This window comes from Acanthochromis polyacanthus, chromosome 15 (assembly GCF_021347895.1).
Source record: "Acanthochromis polyacanthus isolate Apoly-LR-REF ecotype Palm Island chromosome 15, KAUST_Apoly_ChrSc, whole genome shotgun sequence".
NCBI lineage: Eukaryota > Metazoa > Chordata > Actinopteri > Pomacentridae > Acanthochromis > Acanthochromis polyacanthus.
Window position 1 is genome coordinate 16513266 of NC_067127.1, and position 27422 is coordinate 16540687.

At 38.9% G+C, this 27422-nt stretch overlaps 2 protein-coding genes across 3 annotated transcripts; both read left to right on the forward strand.

The window, feature by feature from the left end:
- Nucleotides 1-62: 62 nt before the first annotated feature.
- Nucleotides 63-13326, forward strand: LOC110949320 (interferon-induced, double-stranded RNA-activated protein kinase-like). Of its 2 annotated transcripts, XM_051959691.1 has the most exons (18): nt 63-417; nt 516-622; nt 1564-1662; nt 2723-4386; nt 5288-5388; nt 5483-5616; nt 5692-5916; nt 6039-6171; nt 6794-6858; nt 6946-7036; nt 7167-7231; nt 7322-7412; nt 9170-9228; nt 9311-9430; nt 9522-9650; nt 9748-9952; nt 10160-10303; nt 11238-11382. In XM_051959691.1, the coding sequence occupies exons 5-18, from the start codon at nt 5365-5367 to the stop codon at nt 11349-11351; spliced, it is 1599 nt and encodes a 532-aa protein (XP_051815651.1). In that variant the 5' UTR covers nt 63-417; nt 516-622; nt 1564-1662; nt 2723-4386; nt 5288-5364; the 3' UTR covers nt 11352-11382. The 2 variants fall into 2 exon arrangements, with proteins under 2 accessions (XP_051815651.1, XP_051815650.1); XM_051959690.1 differs by lacking the exons at nt 63-417; nt 516-622; nt 1564-1662 and adding exons at nt 11559-11621; nt 12495-13326 and having other exon boundaries at nt 3734-4386; nt 11238-11336.
- Nucleotides 13327-14351: 1025 nt separating this feature from the next.
- Nucleotides 14352-26804, forward strand: LOC110949319 (interferon-induced, double-stranded RNA-activated protein kinase). The gene is made up of 19 exons (XM_022191283.2): nt 14352-14722; nt 15921-16047; nt 16133-16287; nt 16375-16498; nt 16962-17035; nt 17163-17312; nt 17404-17536; nt 18835-18899; nt 18984-19038; nt 20693-20718; nt 20799-20841; nt 20926-21002; nt 21090-21209; nt 21340-21468; nt 21557-21773; nt 21855-21998; nt 22634-22735; nt 25662-25724; nt 26000-26804. The coding sequence occupies exons 1-19, from the start codon at nt 14613-14615 to the stop codon at nt 26135-26137; spliced, it is 2052 nt and encodes a 683-aa protein (XP_022046975.2). The 5' UTR covers nt 14352-14612; the 3' UTR covers nt 26138-26804.
- The last annotated feature ends 618 nt before the right edge of the window (nt 26805-27422 follow it).

Here is a 27422-nt window from a genome sequence, read left to right on the forward strand (position 1 = left end):
TTGTCAGACTATACTCATAAAACTGGGGGGCATTTTAGGACCAAATGTTCTACTTTTGATCCTGCACAGATTTATTCTGTTATTTTAGCATTAAGGAAGATCTCTGACATCAGAATGCCTCACATCACCAGTGTTCATTCTTGATAAATAGCAGTGAGGAAATCATTTATGTTTTGTAAGTGCAAGTGACTTCCTGTGGCTACATTCCTTTGGTGTTGAATCTCGCTTCTTGTTTTAATGTATCCATCACCTCGTCAAATTGCCCGTATAACCGGAGATTCATAAATTTCCCACTAGAGCAGTTCTGAATGGTAAACTCTGTCCACAGTGGGGTGAAAACTAAGCAGGAAGCCAAACAGAACAGAAAACGCTCTGAGATACTCGTGAAAGATGGAGCCACTATCTTCATTTGACTCTGTAAGATTTTCACCTCCCGTGTGCTGAACAAGCACATAATGAATTATCTGTTAAAGTCTAGCTCACATTGTAAGTGGAGTTTCTGTTTCTTGTTTTAGGCACTGAAGACAAATTTCTTTGGAGTTGTCAACAACTACTGTCAAAAAGCAAAGCAAATCCTTAATTTCATTGAAGTGGAAATGTCTGGTCCTCCACATAACCCTCAGTAAGTATGACTGAACTTTTCTAACCTGAATTTAAGCAATTCAGATTAGAATAGAAATACTACATTGATCATCTAGATTTTTCCAAAGGACACAAAATATTTCTGAAGGAGCATGTTTGGCAGTTAACTATCTTAAAAATATTCATCAGCAGCCCAACAGCATGAAGAGTATAAAATTAGCATCTGTTTTAAAGTTTTCCTCTGTGAATTCTGGTCGTTGTCACTGTTGACTCCACTAGGGGTCCAGGGTGGGTGCATAAAGACATATGAACCACCGCCACATGCTGCCTGCATCCTTTTAACATCTGACAGAGTGGACTGTCACTGACTGATATGCTATCCCTCTCAGATCCACCCAAACCTCTGCTAAGCACCCTGGCCTGAGTCACAGTGACAAGGACAGCATTCTCATCCAACAAGCCATGTCACATTTGATTAGATCCATACCATCAAGTAATCCAATTAGATTAAAACACTTACATTAAAATAAAAGTAATTTGGATCAAATAAAATTGCCAAATGAAGTTAATTCAAATAACATCTGTTCAAGAAAAAATAGGTTGAATCTAATTAAGTCTATTCAAGTAAAGTTAGATAAGGTCAGACAAAATCACATCAGATTCATTCCAATAAAATCTGATCCCATCTAATCAAACAAATCACACCAGTCAATTCAACTAAGATCTTCTGAGGAGGAGGAGGAGAGAGGAGAGGGAGGAGGCATTAAAGAAAGCATGAAGGAGAAAGAGAGAGCAGAAAAACCTGGAGAGGAGATATGGGCAGCATTTGGAGGGGAGCTAAGAGGTGTGTGAAGGAAAACCTGGTTGAGGAGCAGGGTTACGGGCTCCTGTAGACAACTGCAAACATGCAAGCTGTAAGTCTTCAGGTTGAGTCACATTGGTTTACGGGTAATGTAAGACACTGTTACTGTTTTGTGGCAGAGGAGCAAAGATTACTGACGCAAAGTGGACATATTTGCACTGGGGCTGATATATTCTGAGCTCCTTTGGAAGCTCTCTTCTGGACATGAAAGAGGGAAGGTGAGTCAGTACTGAATGTAACAGTCTGCTTTAAATTTATAAAGGTTTGCCCAATGTTGGCTTAAAATACGTGACTATTATATACAAATGCAAAGTTACTTTCAGTGATTGATACCTTTTCTTTAGGCATCGAAAGTACAGTCTAGATATCAGTTGTTGTTTTTTAAAGCAAGCTAACATGGTTATTTCAACTTTTTATCCACACATGAATACTAGGTTTGGCCTGATGTCAGAATCAGAGGCTCCCTGAAGAATTTCAGTGACGTTTCCCAAGAGGTGCCTAGCCGCGCTAGACCCATGTTCTGAATTCTGAAGGCACAAGGGTCTAGGGGCCGCTCGACAGGGAGGGAGGCGGGCTAAAAAGTTGTCTTTCAAATCACTCTGCAGCAACTGGGTAGGTATACAACCAATCAGCGCAATGAATAGGCTGACAAGAGTTCCCAGAGCGCCGGCGGATTGTGGCTAAGCCCATTAGCCTTCCCAACCAGCGGAGCCAACTGATATATTAAGGATTTGCCATATCCCATCGCATAAGTCCAAATACGTCTTTCTTCTCAATGAAACACTTAAGTGCCGTCCTTTGTTTATCTTTCAAGTGAATTTTAGCTTCAAATCTTTAAGGGCTGTGGCCAAAGCCGAGTCGAAAGATAACTGTTTATCGTGCGCCGGTTGTTTCTGTCAGATTGTCGCGCCTCTGTCGTCACTTAGTTACGCCCGCCTTCTGACTCTACACTTCATGGTGATTGGTCCGGCCAGTTTTAGGAGAATCCAGCCTCAAGCCTTATGGAGGGTAACTAGACCCACCCTGGCAGAGAATTAAATTCGTTGCCGTGGGTTGTCTAACGCGGCTAGGCTACCCAAGAGTTATAATTCTTAGTAATATTCTCGTGTTCATAACTGAGGATCAGGTACTTTGTCACTAGCAAGGCAGTGCTGAGTTTAAGGAGCAAAGGTTTGCACACTTACAAAAATTTAATCAAAGATCAGGAAGGACAGGTAATATTTTATATTGCTGTTGGTACAGTGATCTCAGTATCTGTTTTTTTAATGTTTTTTGCAGAACCAAATAATTCTGTCAATGTTGAGTGAGAAGCCAGAAGATTGACCTGAAGCAATGTTCTTCTTAAGAGCACCTCAGAGTGGTGACAGGGGTCTATCTATTTTTAAATCATAAAAAGAATCCCTTCCTCCTCTAAAATAGCTTTGATGTAACCCTACGCTGTTGCTTTCTCTACAATGTGCTGATATATGAAGTCTCTGGCTCTATCTCCATCTCACTGCAGTTTGAGCACACCGGCTCACCTACTACTCTGCTTAAATGTTGTAAAACTGCTCTGAGCTCCACAGTGGCAGGATGGACTTCTTAGATTTGTTTCAAGCCCTGAAAGTATGAATCCATGTTTTTCAGACTGTCATCAATTCGCTGCAGGTTTAAGGTGGAATACTTGGCAATTGTGCTGACTGCTTATTTCACACATTTCTCACTCATTTTACCGTTGGGCTCCTTAAAATGTGACTTAAGCATTGATTCGTCTTTGTCTGCCTTTGCTCTAAGAAATCTTGTGCAACATTTTACATTTTATTCTGTGCTGGAAATAGTCATGTGTTTATACGGATGTCATTATGAGCTTTGCTTTGTAATTTTTTGGCTGGGTTGAAGAATAAAACAATCAACCACCAGGGTGTAACTGTCATTTGTCTTGTAAATACTGTTGTGCAAGTTTGAATTTCAGTCGGTGCTGGAGGCTTTGAAGCACTTTACTGATGATCTGCTTCGTTTTTACTTTTAAATAGTCTTTCAAAAATATTAGCTAATTCCAAAAAAAATCACCATCATGAAGCAAATGGTTGTACTGGATGAGTTTGCCATTATTTCTTAAAACAGTAATTGCAAGGCAACCCTGTTAACATGAAGATGTAGGATTTATGATGTGCCAGATGAGCAGTTCATCACATTGGTAGTACAGAAACAGACCGCAGTTCACACTTCATTGCAGGTCAAACATTCAAAACAAGCAAACATTTTTGATTGGAATGCACTTGGTTTGGTTAGTGCTAGTTAAAAGTGCATGTTTAATGGTATAATACTTCATGTGCATATTTTAGTGCATTCACGTGTGTGTTTGTCTGGAGGGGGGAGACTTTTTTTTGTTTGTCAGACTATACTGATAAAACTTGGGGACATTTCTGGAGCAAATGATTTATTTTTGATCCTGCACAGATGTGTTATTATTATTTTAGCATTACAGAGGATCTCTGGCATTTAAATTCTTCCTGGCATCACCGGGCAAACTCAGAAAAGAAGTGATCTATATTCTGTGGGTTCAAGCACCTGCTATATGTGTGATATCTTATTGACGTTAAACACATAATTGCTGATGACATCAGGGGGATATTGCAGCACTGTGTCATTTGCCCGAAAGTAGCCCCGGTGACTTTCTGTGGATGAAGTTCCGCCTTCATATGTGTCGTGTACACTGAAGGCGTGGACATGACATTAACAAGGAGAAATCGAAACTTAAAGTAGGAAAAGGCACCTGAATGATGGCGCCTACAGTCACAGAAACGTGAAAGTAATGACTACGGGAAAAAGATAAATGTTTGGCACTTTGTTGTCGCAGCTTTTTAAACTGAAGTTTCACTGCTTCGTCGTTTACGATGGGATACATAGTGGGAGCTGAAATGTGAGGAACTTAGTTGTGGAGACCTGGACCACGACGAAACGTGAGTGGAAAAAGATTTTGGCACCCAAGCTTGGATCTACACTTAGCTAATGCTAATCTTTCCGTAGTTGTGTTTGTGTCATGCTGTGGTTGGATTATCAGCGCCAATCAGAGCTGCTGCAGTCATATAAAAATACATCTGAGGTGTAGTTTGAGTTGACATTACTGTCTATGGAGTACTGTATACTACCACAGCATAAGAAACGTTTTAGGCGATGTGATGGATTACTTCATCCACAAGGTTTCATAAGCAGCTGCAAAAAAGATATTATTAAAGTGAATTCAATGTTGTCCTCTTCAATGAACAGAATGGTTTGAGCAAAGACTATAAAGTCACTTGTTATGACAATAAAAAATAAGGTGTGTTAATAAAGAAGCAGCAGCAGAAACTAGCGTGCTGGAATAACCTGTTTCCGAACCATGATAATTTACAAGATGATCTTGGTGTCTGACTGCAATTTTTCTAACAGATTATGCCATTTTTTGATTTGCAATCAATTTTTTAAGGGCGCGTTTTAGCTCCTGTGTACATATTTGAAACATGATGGAGGATCACAACATGGGACACCATCTACACTGTGACTGTCACACAGGAAGTTTGTAAACTTATTGATACCACAATTTAAATCCTGCACTATTACAAATCAATTAATTTCCCCTGTAGAGATGCAATGTGGTGAAGGACAAATATTCAGTAATATTGTAAAGTACCCCAAAGCAGCATTTAGTTTGACAGCCTACATCTAGGAATCAGGAATCTAAACATTCCTCCAAATCAATCTATTAAATTGTAGATACTTTTCTTTGTCTTTAATTCTAGCTACGTGTTTTTAATGTATCCCCACCAATGTCACCACAATCAAGTTGCCTGTATAACCAAAGCTTTGAAAATTTCCCTCTAGAGCAGTCCTGAAAGGTAAACTGTGCCCGCAGTGGGGTGAAGACTAACCAGGAAGCCAAACGGTGATACTCGTCAGAGATGGCACAAGCTCCACTTGACTCTGTAAGATTATCAGCTCCTGTGTAGTCAACAAGTGACAGAACGACTAGTTTACAGTGCAGGTGAAGTTTCTGTTTTTTTCCCTTTTTTGTTTTAGGTTGAAAATCTAACACAGCAGCTTCTTCAGACAAGTACATCTGATACCAACTATGTGACCAGCCTCAATACTTATTGTCAGAAGAGGAAGATCACCATTAAACCTCAGGAGTCAATATGTCTTATGACGTTTAGGTAAGCTTTACACTTATTTGGAAATCATATTTACTATTATTTCTAAAATTAATCATGGTTTTCATGATGTTCTAGAAAATGCTGTACCTTTATAGTTGATGGTAAGACGTATCCAACTGGCTATGGGATCTCAAAGAAGGAAGCTAAGGAGGAAGCAGCCAAGCTCGCATGTCAGAGTTTGGGTATCACAGACCAAAGACGGACAAATTTCATTGGAATTGTGAACCACTACTGTCAAAAAACAAAACGAATCCTTAATTTCATTGAGGTGGATAGGTCTGGTCCTCCACACAATCCCCAGTAAGTGTGACTAAAGTGTGTATTCTGAATTCAAATGAAAGGCACACTTTTTGAAGCGTTGATGAATATTAAAGTGTGTTAAAGTTGATTCAAATCTTAATATTTCCTCCCTGTTTACACAGATTTACCTACAAATTAGTGATCAACAATAAGGATTACCCTGAGGGGAAAGGAAAAAATATCGATGAAGCCAAACGAAAGGCAGCTCAGCTGGCCTGGGCTGCTCTTCAGGAACAGTCAGACTGGGACAGCAAGGTATTTATGTTTTCATTGCTTTAATGTGCTGCTATAGCTTTATTGTGTCACGTAATTAGATTAACAGTCATATTTGTTTTAAAATTTACTTCTTGGAACACTTTAGCAGAGTTGCAGAAATGTTCAATGCTCGTAGTCAGGCCTCAAACTGTTTCTAGCTGTTGAATATATATATATATAAACACACACAGAGGACATTTTGGGTCCCAGTGTCACCCCTATTTGAAATTTTTGTACTTGGTCTGTATTGGCCTCTACTGGAGCCATTCAGTCAAGTGAGACAATGTTGTCACCTAATTTCACAGCTGTGGGAGTTATATTTCCATAGATATTGCACCCTAAAATGTAGGTAAAAATACAAAAAAATTCCAAGTCTGCAAACATGACATTTTCAAATTTCAACCAGAATATTAAAACAGAACTTAGATTTTAATCCCAAACAACAAATAAGTGAAATCTGAACAAATCTCAGACCGTGGAGCAACATATTTCCTGATTTCTGTCTGAACTGATGCAGACTGCCATGTTTAGAACCGGATGGTAATACTTTACATAATAAGAGTGGTGGCAAACAATTTCAACACTAGCTAATTAATAATGTTACATATTTTCCACATTTTAGGTGTCCCTCAGGTCAACCATGTCCGAAGACGGTGCAGCAACAATGTCGTCACCAACAGCTAATCTGTAAGCAATTAGCAGATTAAATGTAGAGCAGATGATGCAGTTTGATACAGAAAATACTTTACTAACATCTCTCTTTGTAATTCCAAGGGAATCCCTTAAGGCATCCTCACAAATCCTGCAAAGAAGCACAAGTGATTCGGTAGCATTGACAGATTCATTGGACACTCCTAAGACACAGGTCTCTGTTTTTTATTGTCCTTTTTGTAAAGTCAAAGAACACCAAGAGTTGGATGGTGTCATTTTCTTGTTTTCGGAATTAAAAAATGTACATGGTTCCCAATTTCACACAGACTATGATTGAATTTTAGGTGTCTCTCAGGTCAGCTGTGTCTGTAGACAGTCCACCATCCATTTTGTCAACTCCATCTTCATTGTAAGACATTTTTTATTACCAGTATTAAAGCCGACTGTTCAGCTTAGAACTGAGAAAGCTGTACTCATGTCCTTTATCGTATTTTGGCAGGGAGTCTGTTGAAGCATCGTCACAAAGCATGCAAACGTCTACAAGTGACTCCGTATTGTTCACAGATTCATCTCATCGATCCAAGGATCAGGTCTGTTGTTTTGTTCTTAATCTTATCAAGTCTGAAATTGATCAAAAATAATATTCTATCATCTACCTATAGTCTGCTTTATGTGTGTATAAAGATAGCAATGAAATCAAGAAGCAATGATTTACGTTGACAAGAAATATAGAGAGCTGCAGGTGCAATTGTGAAAAAAAAGTGAACATACACTTGAAAAGATCATGGATATCAGAGCAGTCTTGAGTTTTCAGTGACCCTTTTAATTCTGACTTCTGTATGATGGAATCTTCAAAACACATGTGGCTTTCACACAAAAGAAAACAATCATGGATTTTGGTTCTTTAATTAATTGTAGGTCTTCTGGAAATAAGAGAAAATATGCTGGGTCAGAAATATACATGTAGCAACTTGAAATATCAATTTTGATGATGTAGAAAGCTGTAACCATTTTTTCTTAGTGGTACGGCCTCTTAGTGTCTTTTTAATGATTAAAATTGACTACAGCTGCCGACTCCTCTGAGCCAGTTTTAATTTAGGGCGTATTTGATATACCCATTACACTCAGCCTCAAACACTACAGTGGGGAAGTCTAAGAAGCTGATTACAGCTCTGAAAAAGCAATTCATCGAGGAGGTTGACCTCAGAAGCACTTGGAATTAAAAGCTAGAATTCGAATTTTAGATGGGCCTTGCCAAAGTACTGACTGGGTCATTCCGTATGAAATCAACCAATTTTAAGAAAACTTCCCACTTGACCCTCTCAGATTTTGCTAAGTTTTTACATACATTTAGTACATTATCTATGATGGGAAAATCCAAAATTTGAATGCTTTATTGTCATTAGTTTCAAAGTTATGGACATTTGGCGTTGAATCCGAAAGTCGGACAGATATTTTTGAATTTTAGCTGTTCATATTTCATGCATTACATACCATAGCACTTTCATTTTATACATATCCAATCCTTAGATAGCCAAATTATACCACATAAAATTTCTAATGGATGTGATGATTAGTTTTGGTGTAATGGGTGGCCAAATGTAGCAGTTTAGAAGTTCGTGATGGATAAAATCGCAACTTTGTCATTCTCTGTAACATGCAATTATAAAGTAAATATTTTCACATTTCTGAGGACTATAGGTCACTGTGAAATGATTCAGAAAATTTCAGATCTCTATCTTTTGTTGTTCAGAAGTTATAGAAGTCTGAAAATGGTCGAAAATTTCAAGTCTTAATTTTGGCCGCAATTTTAGGGTACCCCCTACCTACTTCAAATGGCCATAACTTTGAAACTAATGACAACAAAGCATTCAAATTTCGGATTTTCCCATCATATATAATGTACTAAATGTATGTAAAAACTTAGCAAAATCTGAGAGGGTCGGGTGGGGACCACTGGTTGAAATGATACGGAATAACCCGACTGAAACCACACCAAGAAGTTGTGGACTGTGCTGAAGAAACAATATCAGAAATGACATTTAGTCAAGAGGAATGGTCAAAGATTCTACCAGAAGCATGGCTAAAAGACATTTAATCAAATATCAACAATTGCTTTATGTATATTTTTGACCCCAGAATCTTTCTTTCTTCTATCTTAAGGCTAGCGGCTCTCAAAAACTACACTTTGACTGTTTCAACAAGGTGGACAACACATCAGACATCCTACTTCTGAAAGAGTTCGCCTTTACTTTATGTGATGCCCAATTAGCCGTTGGATTTTGGATTTTGTTAGCAATATTGAGTCTTTGAAATCCTTGTCATGTCTTCTCATGTATTTTCTCAGGATGCTGTTAAAAACAAAAACACAGACAACAAACAAAGTGAGACATCAGCTCTGTCACGGTATGAAAAAAAAATTTACTTTCATTCACACGATGGGTCTGTGCTTTATTCCTTGTAATTGATTTTTATCTTGCCAATATAGGTTTTCTTCAGACTTTGATTCCATGGAATGTCTCGCTAAAGGGGGCTTTGGACATGTTTATAAAGCAAGAGAGAAACTGGTGGACAAATATTACGCTGTAAAGATTGTTCGCTATAAAGAGTAAGTCCAGTGTGCATTGGAAGTTTTCAGTGTACACAGCAGGATGAGCAAGAACTTTTTATTAACTGAGACATGTTTTTGTGTTGATCAGGAAAGCTCTACGAGAGGTGACAGCATTAGGTGAAATCTCTCACGATAATATTGTTCGATACTACAATTGTTGGATAGATGATTCAGAACCCCAGTGGGACATCACAACTGAGACTTCCACCAGTTCACAGTAAGGCTCATCTCCTTGTTTAAGTCTTTTCTTTACTGAATTTATGTATTGAATGTAATTTTAAAAACAGATTTGTAATGATAAGTGTCTTTTTTAGGTCCTCCAGTGAGTTGTCACCAAAGTACCTCTATATTAAAATGGAGCTGTGTGACACCAAAACACTCAAAGACTGGATAAATAAGAAGAATGAGGAGAGTCTGCAGGAGACCAAGAGAAGGGCAGAAAGTTTACATCTTGCACAGCAAATAATCAGTGGAGTTGAGTACATTCACTCCAAGAAGGTCGTCCACAGAGACCTGAAGGTGAGAGCCACGAGGACAGCTACTGCTAGTTCACATAAGTACTGGTGCTTTAAATTTTTCTCCTTTTTGCTTCTAACTGTGATTTACTCAAAGTACAAAAATTGCTGGGATTCTACTGTCGAATAAGCCCAGGAAGAGACAGACATTTCTGTGATTAAATAAGTTAAATAATGTTTAAAATGTCTTTTTTTTTTCTTCAACGGTCAGCCTGCCAACATCATGTTTGGAAAAGATGGAAAAGTAAAGATTGGAGACTTCGGTCTGGCCACTGCTGAGAATGATGATGACAACGACAAACAGATGGAGAGATCAGGCAGAGCAGGAACCAGATCTTACATGGCTCCTGAACAAGTGAGATAGTCCATGCTGACATTAACTTTTGATTCTTATACACACACACATATATATATATATATATATATATATATATATATATATATATGTGTGTGTGTGTGTGTGTGTGTGTGTGTGTGTGTGTGTGTGTGTGTATATATATATCAGAATCTCATTGGATGCCAGATCCTAGTTAGTTCTCTTTTTTCTTTTGACAAAGGTGGATGTGTTTCCAAGAGTTCATCATACAAATTTAAGGTTATGGGAGTCTAGAGACGGCTGCACAGTGGAGTAGTGGTTAGTACAGGTTAGCACTTTCGGCTTGCAGCAAGAAGAGGGGCCTCATGGAGTTTGCATGTTCTCTGGGTCCTCCGGCTTCCTCCCACAGTCCAAAACTATGCTGAGGTTAATTAATGACTCTAAATTGCTCGTAGGTGTGAATGTGAGTGTGATTGTTTGTCTGTATATGTAGCCCTGCGACAGACTGGCGACCTGTCCAGGGTGTCCCCTGCCTTCATCCGAGTCAGCTGGGATAGGCTCTGGCACCCCCCCGCGACCCTAGTGAGGATAAAGCAGTGTATAGAGAATGGATGGATGGATGGAGTCTAGAGACAGTTAAATTTGCGACATCCTGGGGAAAGCTTCTTTTCTTTAAACAGTTGAAAATAAAAACTGTATACAGAAAAATATACTGATGTTTGATAAGACAACTGTGACTTTTTTTTTTACCATCTTCATTAATTATTATTGTTGTTGTTGTTTCAGTAGTACTTGTGCTGTGATGTTTTCTTTACAGCTATAGGACAATAGATCTCAACTTTAAAATTTAACTGCAATATCAAAGTAGTGAAAATGACCATTTTTCTTTTACTTGACAAGTGCACGTTGGTAATATAATCTCTAACACTAATTTACGGGTCAAGTAAGACACTGTGTTACTGTTTTGTGACAGAGGAGCAAAGATTATGGCCGCAAAGTGGACATATTTGCGCTGGGGCTGATATATTTTGAGCTCCTTTGGAAGCTCTCTTCTGGACATGAAAGAGGAAAGGTGAGTCAGTATTGAATGTAACAGTCTGCTTTAAATTTTATAAAGGTTTGCCCAATGTTGGCTTAAAATACATGATTATTATATACAAATGCAAAGTTACTTTTCTGTGGTTGATCGATATCTTGCAATTATTTTCAGTGGCTGTCATTGCAGTTATTTGTTGTTATTGTTGTTGTTTTTCCAAACTAACATTTTTTTCAACTTTTATCATTCTAATACTAGGTTTTAATTAATGCCAGAAATCAGATCCTCCCTGAAGAATTTTCACCAAAGTTCCCCCAAGAGGTATATTTATATTACAAGTAATATTTTCATGTTCATAACTGATCAAATTGCCACATGAAGGAGTGTGTGACTGAGGATCAGGTACTTTGTCACCAACGAGGCAGTGCTGAGTGTGCAGCCCGATCTCACGAGGATTCGTGAAACTGTCACGTAAGTTTTAGTTTCGGTTTCGTGCGCACCAACACGATTTCGTCATGTTTTTCGTGCCGCTCACCACGAAATGCGCACCAATGTATTTTAAACGGCGGACTTTTCGTGCCACCCAGAACGTATTTCAAACGAATGTGTGTATTATATTTTTAATGTAAAACCATGGCGAATCCAACGCTATATTTTGCATGACATCGTCCCTAACCATAACCCTAACCATAACCATAACCCGGTGGTACACTTACCTTTTTTTTTTTTTTTTTTTTTTTTTTTTTTTTTCCCAATTTGCATAGGAATTTCAAGAATGTCCGGCGGCCGGCGGCCGCAAACGCGATCACACAAGCAGTATACGCCGATGGACAGCTTAGATCGTCATGAATCCGCTGGTATAAACCACTTTCAGCTGTGATTACCACAGCGGGTTTCGTTGTGAGCAACACGAAAAACATTTCGTGGTGAGCGGCACGAAAAACATGACGAAATCGTGTTGGTGCGCACGAAAAAGAAACAAAAAATTTACGTAACAGTTTCACGAATCCCCGTGAGACCGTGTTGGAGTGTGAGATGCATAGATTTGCACAGTCAAGAAGGTTTTCATCAAAGATCAGGGAAAACACATAATATTTTGAGAAAAGGAATCTTGTGTTTGAACAATTTCAGAAATAATGTATATTGCTGTTGGTACAGTGATCTCAGTATCTGTCATTTTGATGTTTTTTGCAGAACCTAATAATTCTGTTAATGCTGAGTGAGAGGCCAGAAGATCGACCTGAAGCAAGTGCACTGAAGACACAGATGGAAAACTGGGCTCAGACATTCACCACATAGAATCTTTCAAAAAATGGAACTGAATAACTTAAACACTTGTGAGACGTTATAGGAAAATACAAAAATCTGTTTTTTTACATCTGTTTTTTTATGAACTTCTTTGATATCAACATAATGCTCTTAACTTCAGAGCCACAACTATGCAAAGGACAGCGATTCATGGTTATGTGTTCTTCTTAAGATCTCTTCAAAATGCTGACCAGGGTCACTTACCAACCATGTCAACATTGGACAGCGTAGCAAGACGACGATTGTGCGTTTTATAAAATATGGAATCCCAATGTATATTGACATTAAAGGCCCTCTCCATTGATTGACTAAAGCCCTAAAAACTAAAAACTGACACAACAAAATCTCTGTGTATCAAGGTTACACATTTAGACCTTTTTCCATCAAAACAATCTCTTCCTCCACTGCAGGTTTATGGTGGAAATGCTTGGCAGTAGTCTTATTTCAGTTATGATTTAGGCTTACAAAAGCACCATATGGACATATAGCAAGGTTAAAAAAACTTTTCACTGGAGGGGGACTATAAAAAGTCAGTTTACATTGATTCACCTTTGTCTGCCTTTGTTCTAAATAATCATGTGCTTGATAATTTTATTAGCTACGATTTACATAATGTTCTGAGCTGGAAATGGTCATGTATTTAAACTGGTGTCATATTATGAGCTTTGCTTTGTAATAAATAGGCTGAGTTGGAGAATAAAACAATTCACCACCAGGATGTACCTGTCATTTGTGTGGTAAATACTGTACTGTTGTATTAGTTTTGAATTTCACTCAGTGCTGCAGGCTTTGAAGCACTTAACAGATGGTCTGCTTCGTCTTTACGTTTAAATGAGGCCGTAAAACTTTTTTCCTAGTTCCAGAAAATCACTTTAAGTAGCAAATGCTCGTATTTTTACATTTACACATGTAAACATTTCTGAAGAGTTAGTTATTTTTCTATATTTGTCTTAGACTAATTAATCACTTCTGGAAGTTTAATAATATCTCTTTGTTTACACTTTTGCCAGTAAAAAAAGAAAAATTTTAAATAGAAAATTTGAGATTTTACAATGCATATCTTTACAGCCGGTTTCCTCTATACGATTTTTTTCTCATCTTCAAGCTAGAAATCTCCACTTTTGTGACCCATACTTGAACCAGACTTCAAAGGTTTATACGCGCACGCGCCAGAACATCTATGTCAAAAAGCATGATGAAAATCTGGCTGTTGACACTGGTTTCTTATCTATGGAGTGATAAAAAGAGATATCTAAAATTCCCTTCTTAAAAATGTATGGAAATTCTAACATTTTAGATACGTGAGCTTTGTGTGTATATTTTAACTGTCTGTATATTTAAACGTAACATATTTTGAACGTAACATAGCTTCAAATGCTAAAATGATTGCCCCAATGTTTCATGGTGATAACCATAGACATATATAGTATATATGTCTATGGTGATAACTATCAGGTCAAAATGTCATCTATAGTGTTGTGACTACAGTTCCCATGAGTCTCACCTGCAGTAGCTGCATGAAAACCTCTTGGGACTAGTAGTTGTTTACTTGTTGGACAAGATAAATAGCAGGGAGATTTATATTTTTGTTACAAGCCACACAAAAAATAAATGTAAATATGTAGGGGGCAAAAATAAAAAACATACATAAAAACCGTTACCAAACTGGTTGACCGAGCTGATAAATGAACAGCTAGCTTGTCGCAGTGTTACACCCGCAGACTGTATGGACTTAGCTTCCACTTGGTTTATTCCAGAACCACTTTGGCATTCGAGACATTTGTATTTTTTTATTTTCTAACTTTATTGAACAACACAGTCTCTGATATCTCCGACATTAAATGAAGGCACCGTGACGTTTATGGAGAAAACGAAAGTTGCATGTCATGGAAGTACAGTCGGTATGAAAACAGAAAAGATGGAGTTTTTATGATGAGATGAGCGTTTATTGTGCAATTTTCATGTAGTTTAGGTTGACATTCCGGCTGCCGGGTATGAGTTTTCATGATGGAGTCTGAAAACTACGTCGCTAAACTGAACGAGTTCGTCCAGAGGAATCGTCTGGTGCTGAGATATGAAGACGTGGGATCTGCTGGACCTGACCACATTAAAACGTGAGTTAAACACATTCAGTGCTGCATCTGCAAAGACATGTAGGACTGGAAGACATCATGGAGACATGTGGGTGTTTGGTTTGACAGAGAATAGTGTTTTAACATGAGTGTCAGCACTGTAACTCTTCCAAGAGGGTTTTATATATTTGACATATTTTATTAATTTGGCATGAGGTGTATTGTATTATTATTGCTGCTTTATGACATTCAGTGTCCTCATGTATGCTGATCCGTCCTCCTTAGTGTGTTGTTGTCACATATCTAGCTTATTTGCCACACATGCATTCCTAATATACCTCCAAGATCGAATTAAGATTATTAATATGATTACGTACAGAATAATAAGTGAGCTCCATTAAAAGTAATGTAACTGTAACATACATATGCATAATTATTTGAAGTTAACATTTTTGGTTGAAGCTCAGGAGCAGGACCACACCTCAAAAACTTACCATCCTGTCATCCATGTTTAGAAATCCCAGCCTCGCCCACTTGATCCACTGTCTCTCCCTTCCTCCCCCTGTCTTCTGCTGCCTTTCTTCTCTTTCTTTCAGGTGTGGACGCACCAGCCTAGGAGCAGGCCTCCTCACACCACAGCCACTGTCCTTACCTCTGATTAAAAAATCACTCTGATAGTCCAACTTGATAAACAATCATTGATAGTGTGGCCCCTCCTTGTCAATCATCCATCCATCCATTATCTATACATATATCCCCAGTAGGATCGTAGGGGGGCTGGAGTCTATCCCAGCTGACTTAGGGTCAAGGCAGGGGACCAGTCTATCCCAGGGCTGCACAGAGAAAAACAGACAACCAAGCACACTCCCATTCACACCTACGGACAATTTAGAATCACCAGTTAACCTGAGAATGTTTTTAGACTGTGGGAGGAAGCCAAAGAACCCAGTGAGATCCTATGCTGTGCAGGGAGAACATGCAAACTCATCACAGTAAAATCCCAGCCCAAGATGCAAACCCAGGAACTTCTAGCTGTGAAGTGACAACCACTAGCCAGTGATACTGTCCTTGTGAGTCAGATGTAACAGAATATATGACTGTATTCTTGTGTTCCAGCATTTCTAGTTTACACATAACGATGGACTATCAGGATAGCATGTCAGTTCTGCAGATCCATTTCTGCCCCTCCATCACAACACATTCTTGTCAGATTAACAAAGGTTTCCTCATTACTTTTCAGGTTTACCCTCAGAGTTGTCGTCAATGGTAAGGCCTATCCTGATGGAGTGGGCAAGAACAAGAAGGAAGCCAAACAAAATGCAGCTAAAAACGCCTTGAGAGTCTTATTGGAGGAAACAGCTGATTCTGTAAGATGATGACATTATTTCGTCATTGACTGTATGTGTGGTTTTTGTGTTGATGTACTCTCTACGTTTGTTGATTTCCTGGCAGACAGAACATGCAGCTGAAGCTTCTACTACACCAGTTCGTCAGACAACCTTAAGCAGTACCAACTACGTAGGTTGGCTAAATGAATACGGTCAGAAGCACAGGGTGAATGTAAGGTCTGTGGAGTCATCTAAGATTGGACCACTTTTTACAACTCAGTGAGTCTCTGCACTGCATCCAGTTTCATTTGTAGCTGTGTGCTCACTGTTTAAGCTTGATTAATATATATGTATTTTTTGCTTCAGATATTGTAGGTTTGTGGTTGGTGATAAGGAGTACCCCCCTGCATCTGGGAAGTCAAAGAGGGAAGCTAAGGAGGAAGCAGCTAAACTGGTATACCATGAGATATTTGGCAGTAGAACTACAAAGGTAAGAGAGGCAGGTGAAGACAAGACCTAAATCAGTTTGACACAACTTAATGCATTACTTGAATTGCAAACTTGAATGTCTGAAAGTTCGGCCAAAGTATCTCGGTTTTTAAGTTTTCCTATCCTGAATCTGGCCACAGTGGCAACGAGCCTGGAATATGTGCATGGCAGTCGGAGCTCTGCTGCTGATAACGTTACATCTTCGCCAGCTTACAAACACAGGAGGATAGTCTTTGACCTATGCTGGCTGCCAGAGAGGAATTAGTCCTCCTGACGCGACAAGAGTGATGTGCAAAAGCAAATAAACCGTACACTTTATTGCACTCTGTACAGTCTTGTAACACCCAAACTGCAACCCAACTCAAAGCAACTCAAAAACTAGGCAGTCAGTGTTGGGGAAACACTGAATGTTTAGTCATATGTTTTAGTCTTATATGTGTGTGTGTGTGTATTTGTTTTTTAAGACTGGAGAGGAGAAAGATAGCAACACATCAAGTCAACAAAGAGAGGAATTGAACAAAAATGTGGCAGACATCTGGTGAGCTCAGAATGCATGGTCTCACTTTGGTTTCTTTCTGACTGTGAAACACTGAGTAAAATATTGTTTAGTTTTTGCTTTTGTTTGGTTAATAAAGATATAATTGTTTTTTTTCTTGTTGTTGCAGTGATCTCACAAAAAACCTGAGTGTAAGGACTAAAGAGAGCAGCTTTGCAGAGACAAATTTCATAGGGATTGTTCACAACTACTGTCAGAAAACAAACCGCACCTGTACATTTATGGAAGCTGGGAGATCTGGCCCACCTCATAACCGCAAGTAAGTCAAACTGAATCTCTGTAACATGAGTAGACACTAAAAAAGTCTGAATGGTGGTAATGAAAGCATGATGATGATCTAAATATTGCAGATTTTTCCACAAATTATTGATTAACAACAAGGAATACCCCGTTGGTGAGGGTAAAAATGTCAAGGAGGCCAAACAAAATGCAGCCCAGCTGGCCTGGGATGCTCTTCAGGAACAGTCAGACTATGACAGCAAGGTATTTATTATTTTCTGTTCTTTTGATTTTAAATAGCTCCTCAGCAAGCACCATGGCAACCTGAGGTAGTTTAAGGACTCGGCATGCTGCAAGATTTGTAGAGTGACAATTCAAATTCAATTCAAATCCTTTTCCTGAAAGTTCCTGTAGTATCAGGCTGTGGCATCCTACAGATTGGAGATTCACGATAAAACATCTGTAACTCTGCATTTTCACTCTTATTTAGCAACTCCGTCCTCATCTTCATTCTTGCCGTGTCCTTTGTCAGGTTATCAAGGAGCTTTCACATTCCCTGTGACTTTATTTCTAAATCTGGAGTTCCCCATCTGCACCTTTTCTCCTGTTTCTTTAGTATTATTTGGTGTGCCATTGGCAGTTTTGCTAACGGTTACGTTTAAAGTATAAATTTTTTTTTGCATCGTTTTAAAGCAATATTTTCTCCACATTTGTATGAAAATCTATGACCCACATTATACTTTGACCAGGCTTTCTTTGGTGAACCAACCCCTGCTTGAGTTTTTATGTTTCTCATCTTAAAATTAAGCAAATTCAAACGTATGAGACAAAATAAACAATAAATATGGAAATCAGTTATTAAAGGATAACTTTGGAGGCTTTTTTCACGTTGTCCTTATTGTCAACTAATCCCATGAGAACAGCAAAACAGAAAAGGAATTGTTCCCAAAAACATGGTCGGTGTGTCCACGGGCTGAGTTAGCTTATTCCACTGTGTCATACAGTTCTTCTGTTGTCCAAAAACTACTACAAATGAATCACCCAGCTCCACTGTTGGCTTTTCACTGTGGCTTTCTTTTTGGAAGAAACCATGACCCAGCACTGCATTGTGACTCAGTGATGTATTTTTTCTTAGTTTTTGGTCAACAGTGGCGCTGTTTGAAACAGAGAATTGTGTTAGAGAGTTAGGACATGACAGAAAACCTAGATTTTACCAGTTTCACAATATTCTAGTATTGACAGTTAGACCACCACCTTATTTTCCCCCTGCGGGGTGGAGTATCAGAGACAAACTTCTCTGTAAGATTAAGTGTGACTTCACACCTTTACCTCTGATCTTTGGAAGATATCAGTCCCACATGCATATGTAAAGTTTATTGCAAAAACACTACTTTTTGTAGAATTACACTACATAGGTTAACTGGCGTTTTCATGGCGTTTGTTGACAGTGAGAAAATTATAGTTAACATTTATTTATGAAAAACTTTGGGCTGCAAAAACAACTTGGCTGGGTACCATGACTATAGTTTCTAACAGCCCAAACACTTCTTTTGTATCTTCAGATAAACTGGTCAGCTGCGTCTGATGACGGTGCACCAGCCAAGCCGTCCAGACCATCAAGCTCACTGTGAGGCACTGACTGAGCAGTACATTGGACGATGAAGTTTGAATGTTGAGAGTACACCACTAACGTCTCATTGTGTTTTTCAAGGGATTCTGGGTTTCCAAAATCAACAAGCAGTTCACTAAACCCTCCGGAGGATCAGGTGTGTTGTTTTCATTTTAAAGTTACACTATACACTCACTGACCACTTTATTAGCTACACCCTGCTAGTAAAAGGTTGGACCCCCTTTTGCCTTTGGAAGTGCCTTAATTCTTCGTGGAATACTTTCAACAAGGTGTTGGAGACATTCCTCAGAGATTTTGGTCCACGTTGACATGATAAAATCATGCATTTACTGTAGATTTTTCGGCTGCACATCCATGATACCAGTCTCCTGTTACATCCCAAAGTTTCTACTGGATTGAGATCGCTTGACTGTGGAGGTCACTGGAATACAGTGAACTCATTGTCACATTCAAGAAACCAGTTTGAGATTATATGAGCTTTGTGACATGGTGCATTAACCTGCTGGAAGTAGCCCTCAGAAGATGTTGTCATAAAGGGATAGACATGGTTAGAAACAATGCTCAAGTAGGCTGTGACATTTAAACGAAGCTCAGTTGGTACCAAGAGGCCCAAAGTGTGTCAAGAAAATATCCTCCACACCATGACACCACCACTAGTAGCCTGAACTGTTGATACAAGGCAGGATGGATCCATGCTTTCATGTTTTTTACGCCAAATTCTGACCGTCTGAATGTCACAGCTAAAATCAAGACTGAGACCAGACAGCATTTTTCCAGTCTTCTATTGTCTAGTTTTAATTAGCCTGTGAGAACTGTAGCCTCAGTTTCCTGTAGCTGACAGGAGTGGCATCCAGTGTGGTCTTCTGCTGCTGTAGCTCATCTTCTTCAAGGTTGGACGTGTTGTGCGTTCAGAGGTGGTATTCTTCATTCCTTGGTTCTAACGAGTGGTTATTTGAGTTACTGTTGCCTTTCTATCATCTCAAACCAGTCTGCCCATTCTCCTCTGACCTCTCACATCAGCAAGGCATTTTCATCCACACGGCTGCCATTCACTGGAAATTTTCTCTTTTTGGGACCATTCTCTGTAAACCCTAGAGATTGTTGTGTGTGAAAATCCAGTAGATCGGTAGTTTGTGAAATACTCAGACCAGCCCGTCTGGCACTAACAGCCACGTCACATTAAAAGTAAATGCACATTAAATACCCCTTTATCCCATTCTGATGCTCAGCTTGAACTTCAGCAAGTTATCTTGACCACGTCTACATGCCTAAATGCAATGAGTTGTGGCCATATGATTGGCCGATTAGCCTTTTATGTTAACAAACAACTGAACAGGCGTATTTAATAAAGTGGCCGGTGAGTGTAAATGAATTTAATACTGCCATGGTTCATCTGTTTGTAATTTTCATGCAATTGCAAAAATTGTGTCAATTTTTATCAGTTTTAAGTAAGATAAATTTTTTGAAACTGACTTTGATTACTTGATATTCCAGACAGTAACAAAAGACATGAATGGATTAGTGATTCCTGAGAGTTACAGTTGTATTTGGTGGACCAATCACATAGAAAATAGTGTTACAAGACTGAGAGTGTGTCAGTACTTTTAGGAAGGTTGGTCTAGTTCTCAGGACACAATTTTATCAAATCATATTTTTGCATTGTGCTCTGAGATCCTCAGATTACTGATAAGTTCAGGAGGACCTTGTGCCATTTTTCTTATTTAATCAATGGATTATTAAGGGCTGCATGCTTAAATATAACAGTTGTTTTTCTGTCTTTCATTGCAAAGCATGCAAGCCCTGATATCAAAATGAGGTTAGTCATCTCTGACTCTCACTGTAAAGCTACATAATAGTTCATCTGATATTACCACTGATTGTACATTTTCTTGTTAGTATTGCAGCAAATTTCCCAAAAGATAACGAAAGCAGCAAAGAGGTAAAGTAAGGACAATAATCCTGCTAGCTTATTGAGTCTGTTCTCGTTTAATATTTTAGCTTATATATGATGACTTTCATTTAGGATTTGATGCCCAATTTCAAGCTGAAGACTGCAGGAAGTACAAAGATTGAGAAAACAGCAAGTCAGTCAGTCTCAAGGTATGGAAAATGAAGACACTGCACACATGTTGTATAGTGTTTGTGTACAAATAAATAGTCTGAAACACAATTTCATATTTCCAACAGGTTTACAACTGATTTTGATTCCATAGAGCAGCTCGGTAAAGGAGCCTTCGGTCATGTTTTTAAGGCAAAACATAAACTCCTGGACGTATATTATGCTATAAAGATCGTTCGCTACAAAGAGTAAGTTGAGTATTGCATGAGGTTTACTGTGTTTTCTGGAGTGCTGCATGGTGTTTTTAGGTGGTCATAAATGCAGAAGAAGTTGAAAGCTTTATTAGCTCAGCCCCTTTCTTGTACTCCTTTGGATTAGGAAAGCTCTACGAGAGGTGAAGGCATTGTCAGACCTGGACCACTCTAACATTGTTCGATACTACACGTGTTGGAAGGAGGATTCAGAATACCACTGGGAGAGTCACACTGACAGTAGCACCGCCACACAGTAAGGCTCATCCACTAACACTAAAATAGTGTCTCTGCATTTTATAAACAGAGATCGTTTCACCTTCTGCTTTTTCTTACTGTTCTAGGTCTTCCAGTGATTCATCCACCAAGTATCTCTATATTCAGATGGAGTTATGTGACACCAGAACACTGAGAGTGTGGATTTATGAGAAGAACGCTCAGAACGTAAAGAAATCTCTGCGAGACTCCAAAAGAAGAGAAGAAAGTCTAAGCATTGCCCCACAACTAGTCAGCGGGGTCGAGTACATTCACTCCAAGATGCTCATCCACAGAGACCTGAAGGTGAGACAGCGTGGGTAAAATCATTGAATGTTTTATGACGGCAGTTGTACAAATGTGTGATCATTTCTTTTCTGCGGTCAGCCTGCCAACATCATGTTTGGGCGTGATGGAGAAGTGAAGATTGGAGACTTTGGTCTGGTCACTGCTGAGAATGATGATGATGCCGAGAACCTGATGGAGAGAACAGTGTACAAAGGAACCCCGTCTTACATGGCTCCTGAGCAGGTGAGATCAGCTCTGTTTACATGAACTTCATCTTTTGCTGTATAAATGAACATCATACTGCAGTTAGCTGTGGAGATTTTAACCCTCGTGTTGTCCTGCGGGTCAAAATTGACCCATTTTTAAAAAATATATATTTTCACAGTGAAACTTCTGATGTCCACATTTTCAACATTTTTGGAAATCTTTGAACATTTTTTGATGAGAAAAAAGAAATGTTAAAAATTCGCTGGATTTTGGATGATGTTTATATGAATGTTCTTAAAGAAAATATTAGAAGTTTTACTGATATACTGTATATATGTGTACGTGTGTGTAATCACTTCAGATAGTTTTAGGATTTTTTGGAAAATTTTTACTCATTTTTTAAAAAAAAATATTTACAAGAGTTTTATTACCAAATTAAGGGATTTTTTTAAAGAATAAAACATCCAAGGAACTTTTTAAGGAATTATTGGAATTTTCTTCCTGAAGGTTTTGCAAATTTTCAAAAATTTGAGGAATTTTTTTCCTGAATTTTTTATTTTTTTTCAGACAAGGAAACGATATTTTTCTTTTTTTTGTGCCTGTAAATGAGGAAAACAGGAGGGTTAACGACTGAATTGATTTTGTTATTACTGTGGTCTTGTTAATGACAGAAATGCAGAAACACATATGACCGGAAGGTGGACATATTTGCATTGGGGCTGATATATTTTGAACTCCTTTGGAACATCTCTACTGGCCATGAAAGACTAGCGGTGAGTTGTTCACAGACACCTTCTTAGAAGATGCTACATTTTTTAGTTTTAATTGTTTACTATCACATGTCTTTGAATTTGGTTTAAAGATTGGTAAAGTATCAGGCATTTTAGTAAAGTGTCTTTACAGAATTTACTGTTACCATTTACTGATTTACATAGACTTAAACATTCCGACTATGATCTGCTTTTTCCTACTTTTATATTTGCACATGTAAACATTTTGGAAACATGAATACGCCCTTTCCTTAGTTTTCAGCAGCTATATCTGCTGAAGTATTTTGAAAGAAACCAGGATACTGTTGCATTTTGCATCTTATTATCCCCCGCCTCCACGAAGTGGAAAAGGGGGATATAGGTTTGGCCTCCGTCCGTCCGTCCGTCCGTCCGTCCGTCCGTCCGTCCGTCCGTCCGTCCGAGATGAAGGGGACAGCTTTTCTCGGAAACTATTACAGCTAGGATTATGAAATTTAGTGTGTAGCTTCACACCATGGACACCTTGATCAGGTTCAAAAATGAGACCTGTGCGATAATATTTAACACAGTTATGGCCCTTTATCACTATTTTGGATATAGACTCATAGACATCACATGTGGCGGGGGATATTGATGACCATGTCATGCACTGTTTTCCAAACGCTACAGTACTGCTTCGCCATACTTTTACCTACAGACTTCATTTTAGTCTTAAAAAAAAGCCCCAACTCTCTTCTTTTCAGGCATGTACATATTGTGATGGTCGGATTTATGGTTTTCCATACAGGAGGCTCCAAAAGCCCCTAGGTTGAGCAAAAAATCCCATGTTACAGCATGTGCTCCTCTGGTACTAGAGTGTGGAGAGGGACAAAATCTGTCCGTTTTTTTTTTTTTACTTAAATCGCCATCCTGGCCAAACGGTACATACTACAAGGACAATCCTTTCACAGACTATAGTAAAGACTCTCTACATTCATATGAGTCCGACATTGTTCACCTGGCACATTGTTACGTCACGCGCCAGCCCTTAATTGACGTGGGAACCTGAATCGCCCTCCATAAGGCTCAATGCAAATTTAGGCCTTGTGCTGCTTCACACACAGCGATTTTAAAACTGCCGTTTCTCGGTCATTTTTCACTCTATAGCAACATTAAACATACCGACCTCTTCCGTGACTCATCCTGCCACTCACCATCCGGTTACTTTTGAGCTAGCATTCACATTTAGCCCGTAATTAGCGACAGAACGCGACTGCAGCTGACAAGCTGTAAACTGCTGCAAGGGCGGCACTAGGTTTTCAGGACAGGGGGGGCTTAGCCCCCAGGAGATGCACACTATGTGAGTGAACGTTTAATTTTACAGCTAACAATTTAGTATGTAGCTTCACACCATGGACACCTTGATCAAGTTCGAAAATGAGACCTGTGCGATAATATTTAACAGAGTTATGGCCCTTTATCACTATTTTGCATATAGACTCATAGACATCACATGTGGCGGGGGATATTGATGACCATGTCATCTTGTCTCTGTTTGTGACTGCTAGCGGCTACCTCCACAGGCATGGCTTCACCCAAGTGACATATCACAAACATAAAGTGTCTAAATGACTTCCTCCTCACTTGGGACTTTATATAGCAGGTCATAGCTTTGTCCTTAAACACCATGACTGAACATACATAGACATTTTTGGATTGTGTTTCTGCAAACCTCAAACTAGATAGCACCCAAGTGATATTCATCACAACTTCACAGTTTGTACAATACGTTGGCGAGACGTGATGAAGGAGAGACTCGCCACTTATAGAATAATGAGTAGCAATCTATGGGAGTGTTTGATAAGTATAGCAGTTGCATGACATACTGTATGCCTAACGACTACCCCCACAAAGCCAGTTGTCTGCTTTGTAACAGCCAAACTGGGAAACATCCAGTCAGACTCAAGCGCGGTGTTGCCAAACTTTGTAGAAAGAAAATAGATGAAGTCCAAATTGTATGGTAAAACACTTTTTAAACCTTATTTTTGGTCAGAGTCATTAAATCTTTTAAACTGTGTTTCTATACCTGCAGTTTTTTTGTCCTATGACCATTTAAAATGTCGTTATGACTCTTTGATTTATTATTGAGATTGGAATCTGGTCTTGTTAGCTGGCTGAAAACATGACGAGACTTGCCTATAAGGACTTTGACTGAGGCCACTCCTATCAGTAATGGAACTTGTGCTCACATTGTTGTTTCTTCTGGTCTCATTTATGGTTCAACTGTGTCAGACAACCTGTGCAAGGTTAACTAAAGACTAAGCTATCCTACCAGTCATGGCTGAGTATCTTCATTCAGCTATTCCTTGTCCTAAACAGTGGCACTGACAGCCTGACAAGTGGAGATTAGGTTTAACTTTTCCTGTCACCCCTATCTCCCAGTGCTGGCAATAAGATGTATAAGCCAAGTCCACAATACAGTGTTGGGATTTAACAGTGCTAAGCCCGCTGTAAGCCAAAGTGACTTTATTTTCAGGAGCCACACTGAGATTAATTTAAGGATAGGCTTAATGGAAATCCAGACAAATTTCAATTTTGTCTCGTAAACATCACAGGCAGCTGCACAAACAGTAGTAACTGGAATGCTCTCTGTGCTCCATGTAAACACCACATCTCCAGTAATGTCAAACTGTGATGAGCATCACAACATTGATACTGGTGGACATGTAAACACAATCAATGGCTCTGCTCTTTTCAAGTGTCCCAGCAAGTCTGTGACAGAGGCAGAATGCACGAGATGCACGAGACCAGGACCCTAAAACTGAAGCAGCTAAATGGGTTTCAGCCGAAACTAAGTTCATCATATACATTTGAGCTCTGAGTCTAAATGTCTGCTTTGATATGAAAAGTTTAATCAAGAGCTTATTTATTATTTATGTCACACTTTTGAAATGTTCTTCCTGAACTTTAGATTTGGGAGGATGTCCGAAACCAGAAACTTCCTGAAGGATTTTCTCATCATTTTCAGCAAGAGGTACATCAACATTATTTCACTTTGTTTGACACATGAAGCGGTATTTTCTCGTGGGTAATAGTCACTTGTGAAGGCCACTAAAAGGGCAGAAACTGAGGCTGTGGAAAAGGGGGTTTTCTGTGGTGCAACAATTAATCTCAGATTCTTAAATGGTCAGAACCAGATTGTTGTGTGCATAAAAGTGTTAGATATGAAGCAGGACAGGTAAAGTTTGGAGAGAAGTGAACTTGATAGAAGTGTAAGTGGCTATTCTTTCTGTTGTTTTGTTGTTGCAGAGCCAAATTATAAAGTCAATGCTGTGTGTGAAACCAGAAGACCGACCAGAGGCAAGTAAACTGAAGACTGACTTGGAAGAGTGCAAACAGTCACTCGTGATGCCTGAAAAGATACAACGTGATAGTCACAGTGTCTGATTACTGCAAGGAAACACAGAAACACTCATCAAAGTCCAACAAGTACCACTGTTTATCCGCCGTAACGCTATATAAGGCTGTGAAGGTTTTAAATAATAACTGGAATGTCTTTTAATAAGTTGTATGGCATGAGTTCACATCATACTTATTACTCCACCAAGCAGAATCCTCAGCAGAGTTATGTGATGATCGGCGTTGATTTGTCTGTCTCTCTGTTAGCAACATTACTCAAACATGGATAAATATGTAATTTTCAGGAAAGGTCAGAAATGACACAAGGATCAATTGATTAGATTTTGGCAGTGATGCGGCTTATAGTCTGGAACCCCAGATTTTTTAAAGACTTCAGCCTTCAGAAATGATACAAGGAATGAACAGCCTTGGCAAAGAACTGAGTGCTTTTCTAGTATATGTGGAACTGTACTTGATGGAAAAAGACGAGTTTTATAATCAGTGAATACGACATGAATTACATCGGTCCGTTTTTACAAATAATCATGTTTTTTAGCTATGTCAGCTGGATAATACTTTTTTTGTTGTTGTTTGCTGGAATGGTTGAGTGTATTCACACTTACAATGACGTTACATTCCATTTTTCATGGCACTTTTCTTTTTTTATTATGGAAGGTGGAAGTGAAAAATAAAACAATCTGTGGTCTAATGGTCATTCATCTTCTGTGCAAGTTTTTTTTTTACATATACTGTTGTACAAGAAGGAATAATGTCCTCCAGTTTTTTTAGAGGTGGGAGTGTAGTGGCTTGGGCCAGATGTCCACTACTTAAGGTCAATCACTAATCTATTCACTTCAGTAATACTAACACTTATAAATCATTGCTAGGTTCTTGTTGTAAAATAATCTAAGTCTCACCAGAAAAAGATGAAAAAGAGGTCCAGGAGTCAGTCTTCAGATGCCAAGACAAAAGTGTTTATTTCTGCACATGACAGGTAAAACACTGAGAAAATACCTCCGGAGATATGTTCTAAATATCTGCCAGAATGCTGACTCATTTATACTATTTTGGCTGGGGTAGGTGACACCCCCGGTCCTTCCTACTTTCATCGCTCCCCAACTTTCACTTCTACACCATTACCTCATATTCTCGAGGTCTAACAGAGGCTAGTATTTCTCTTATCTTTACCCAAAAATATGAGACTAGGTCAGGATGTCCCCATGAGGAGGGATGCTTCGTTCCTTTTAGTGTTCTTTCTGCACGTAGGCCAGTGGCACCTGGCACTTCAAGGTCTCACTACTGATTATTACACACACATTGGAACTACAGTCAG

Coding starts and splice junctions, on each gene's coding strand:
- LOC110949319 (XM_022191283.2), top strand. CDS start 14,613: ATGATGGAGTCTGAAAACTACGTCGCTAAACTGAACGAGTTCGTCCAG. Junction 19,039..20,692: donor TAAACCCTCCGGAGGATCAG/GTGTGTTGTTTT, acceptor TTCATTGCAAAG/CATGCAAGCCCTGATATCAA. Junction 20,719..20,798: donor AGCCCTGATATCAAAATGAG/GTTAGTCATCTC, acceptor TTTTCTTGTTAG/TATTGCAGCAAATTTCCCAA.
- LOC110949320 (XM_051959690.1), top strand. CDS start 5,365: ATGGCACAAGCTCCACTTGACTCT. Junction 7,413..9,169: donor CTCATCGATCCAAGGATCAG/GTCTGTTGTTTT, acceptor GTATTTTCTCAG/GATGCTGTTAAAAACAAAAA. Junction 9,431..9,521: donor AAGATTGTTCGCTATAAAGA/GTAAGTCCAGTG, acceptor TGTGTTGATCAG/GAAAGCTCTACGAGAGGTGA.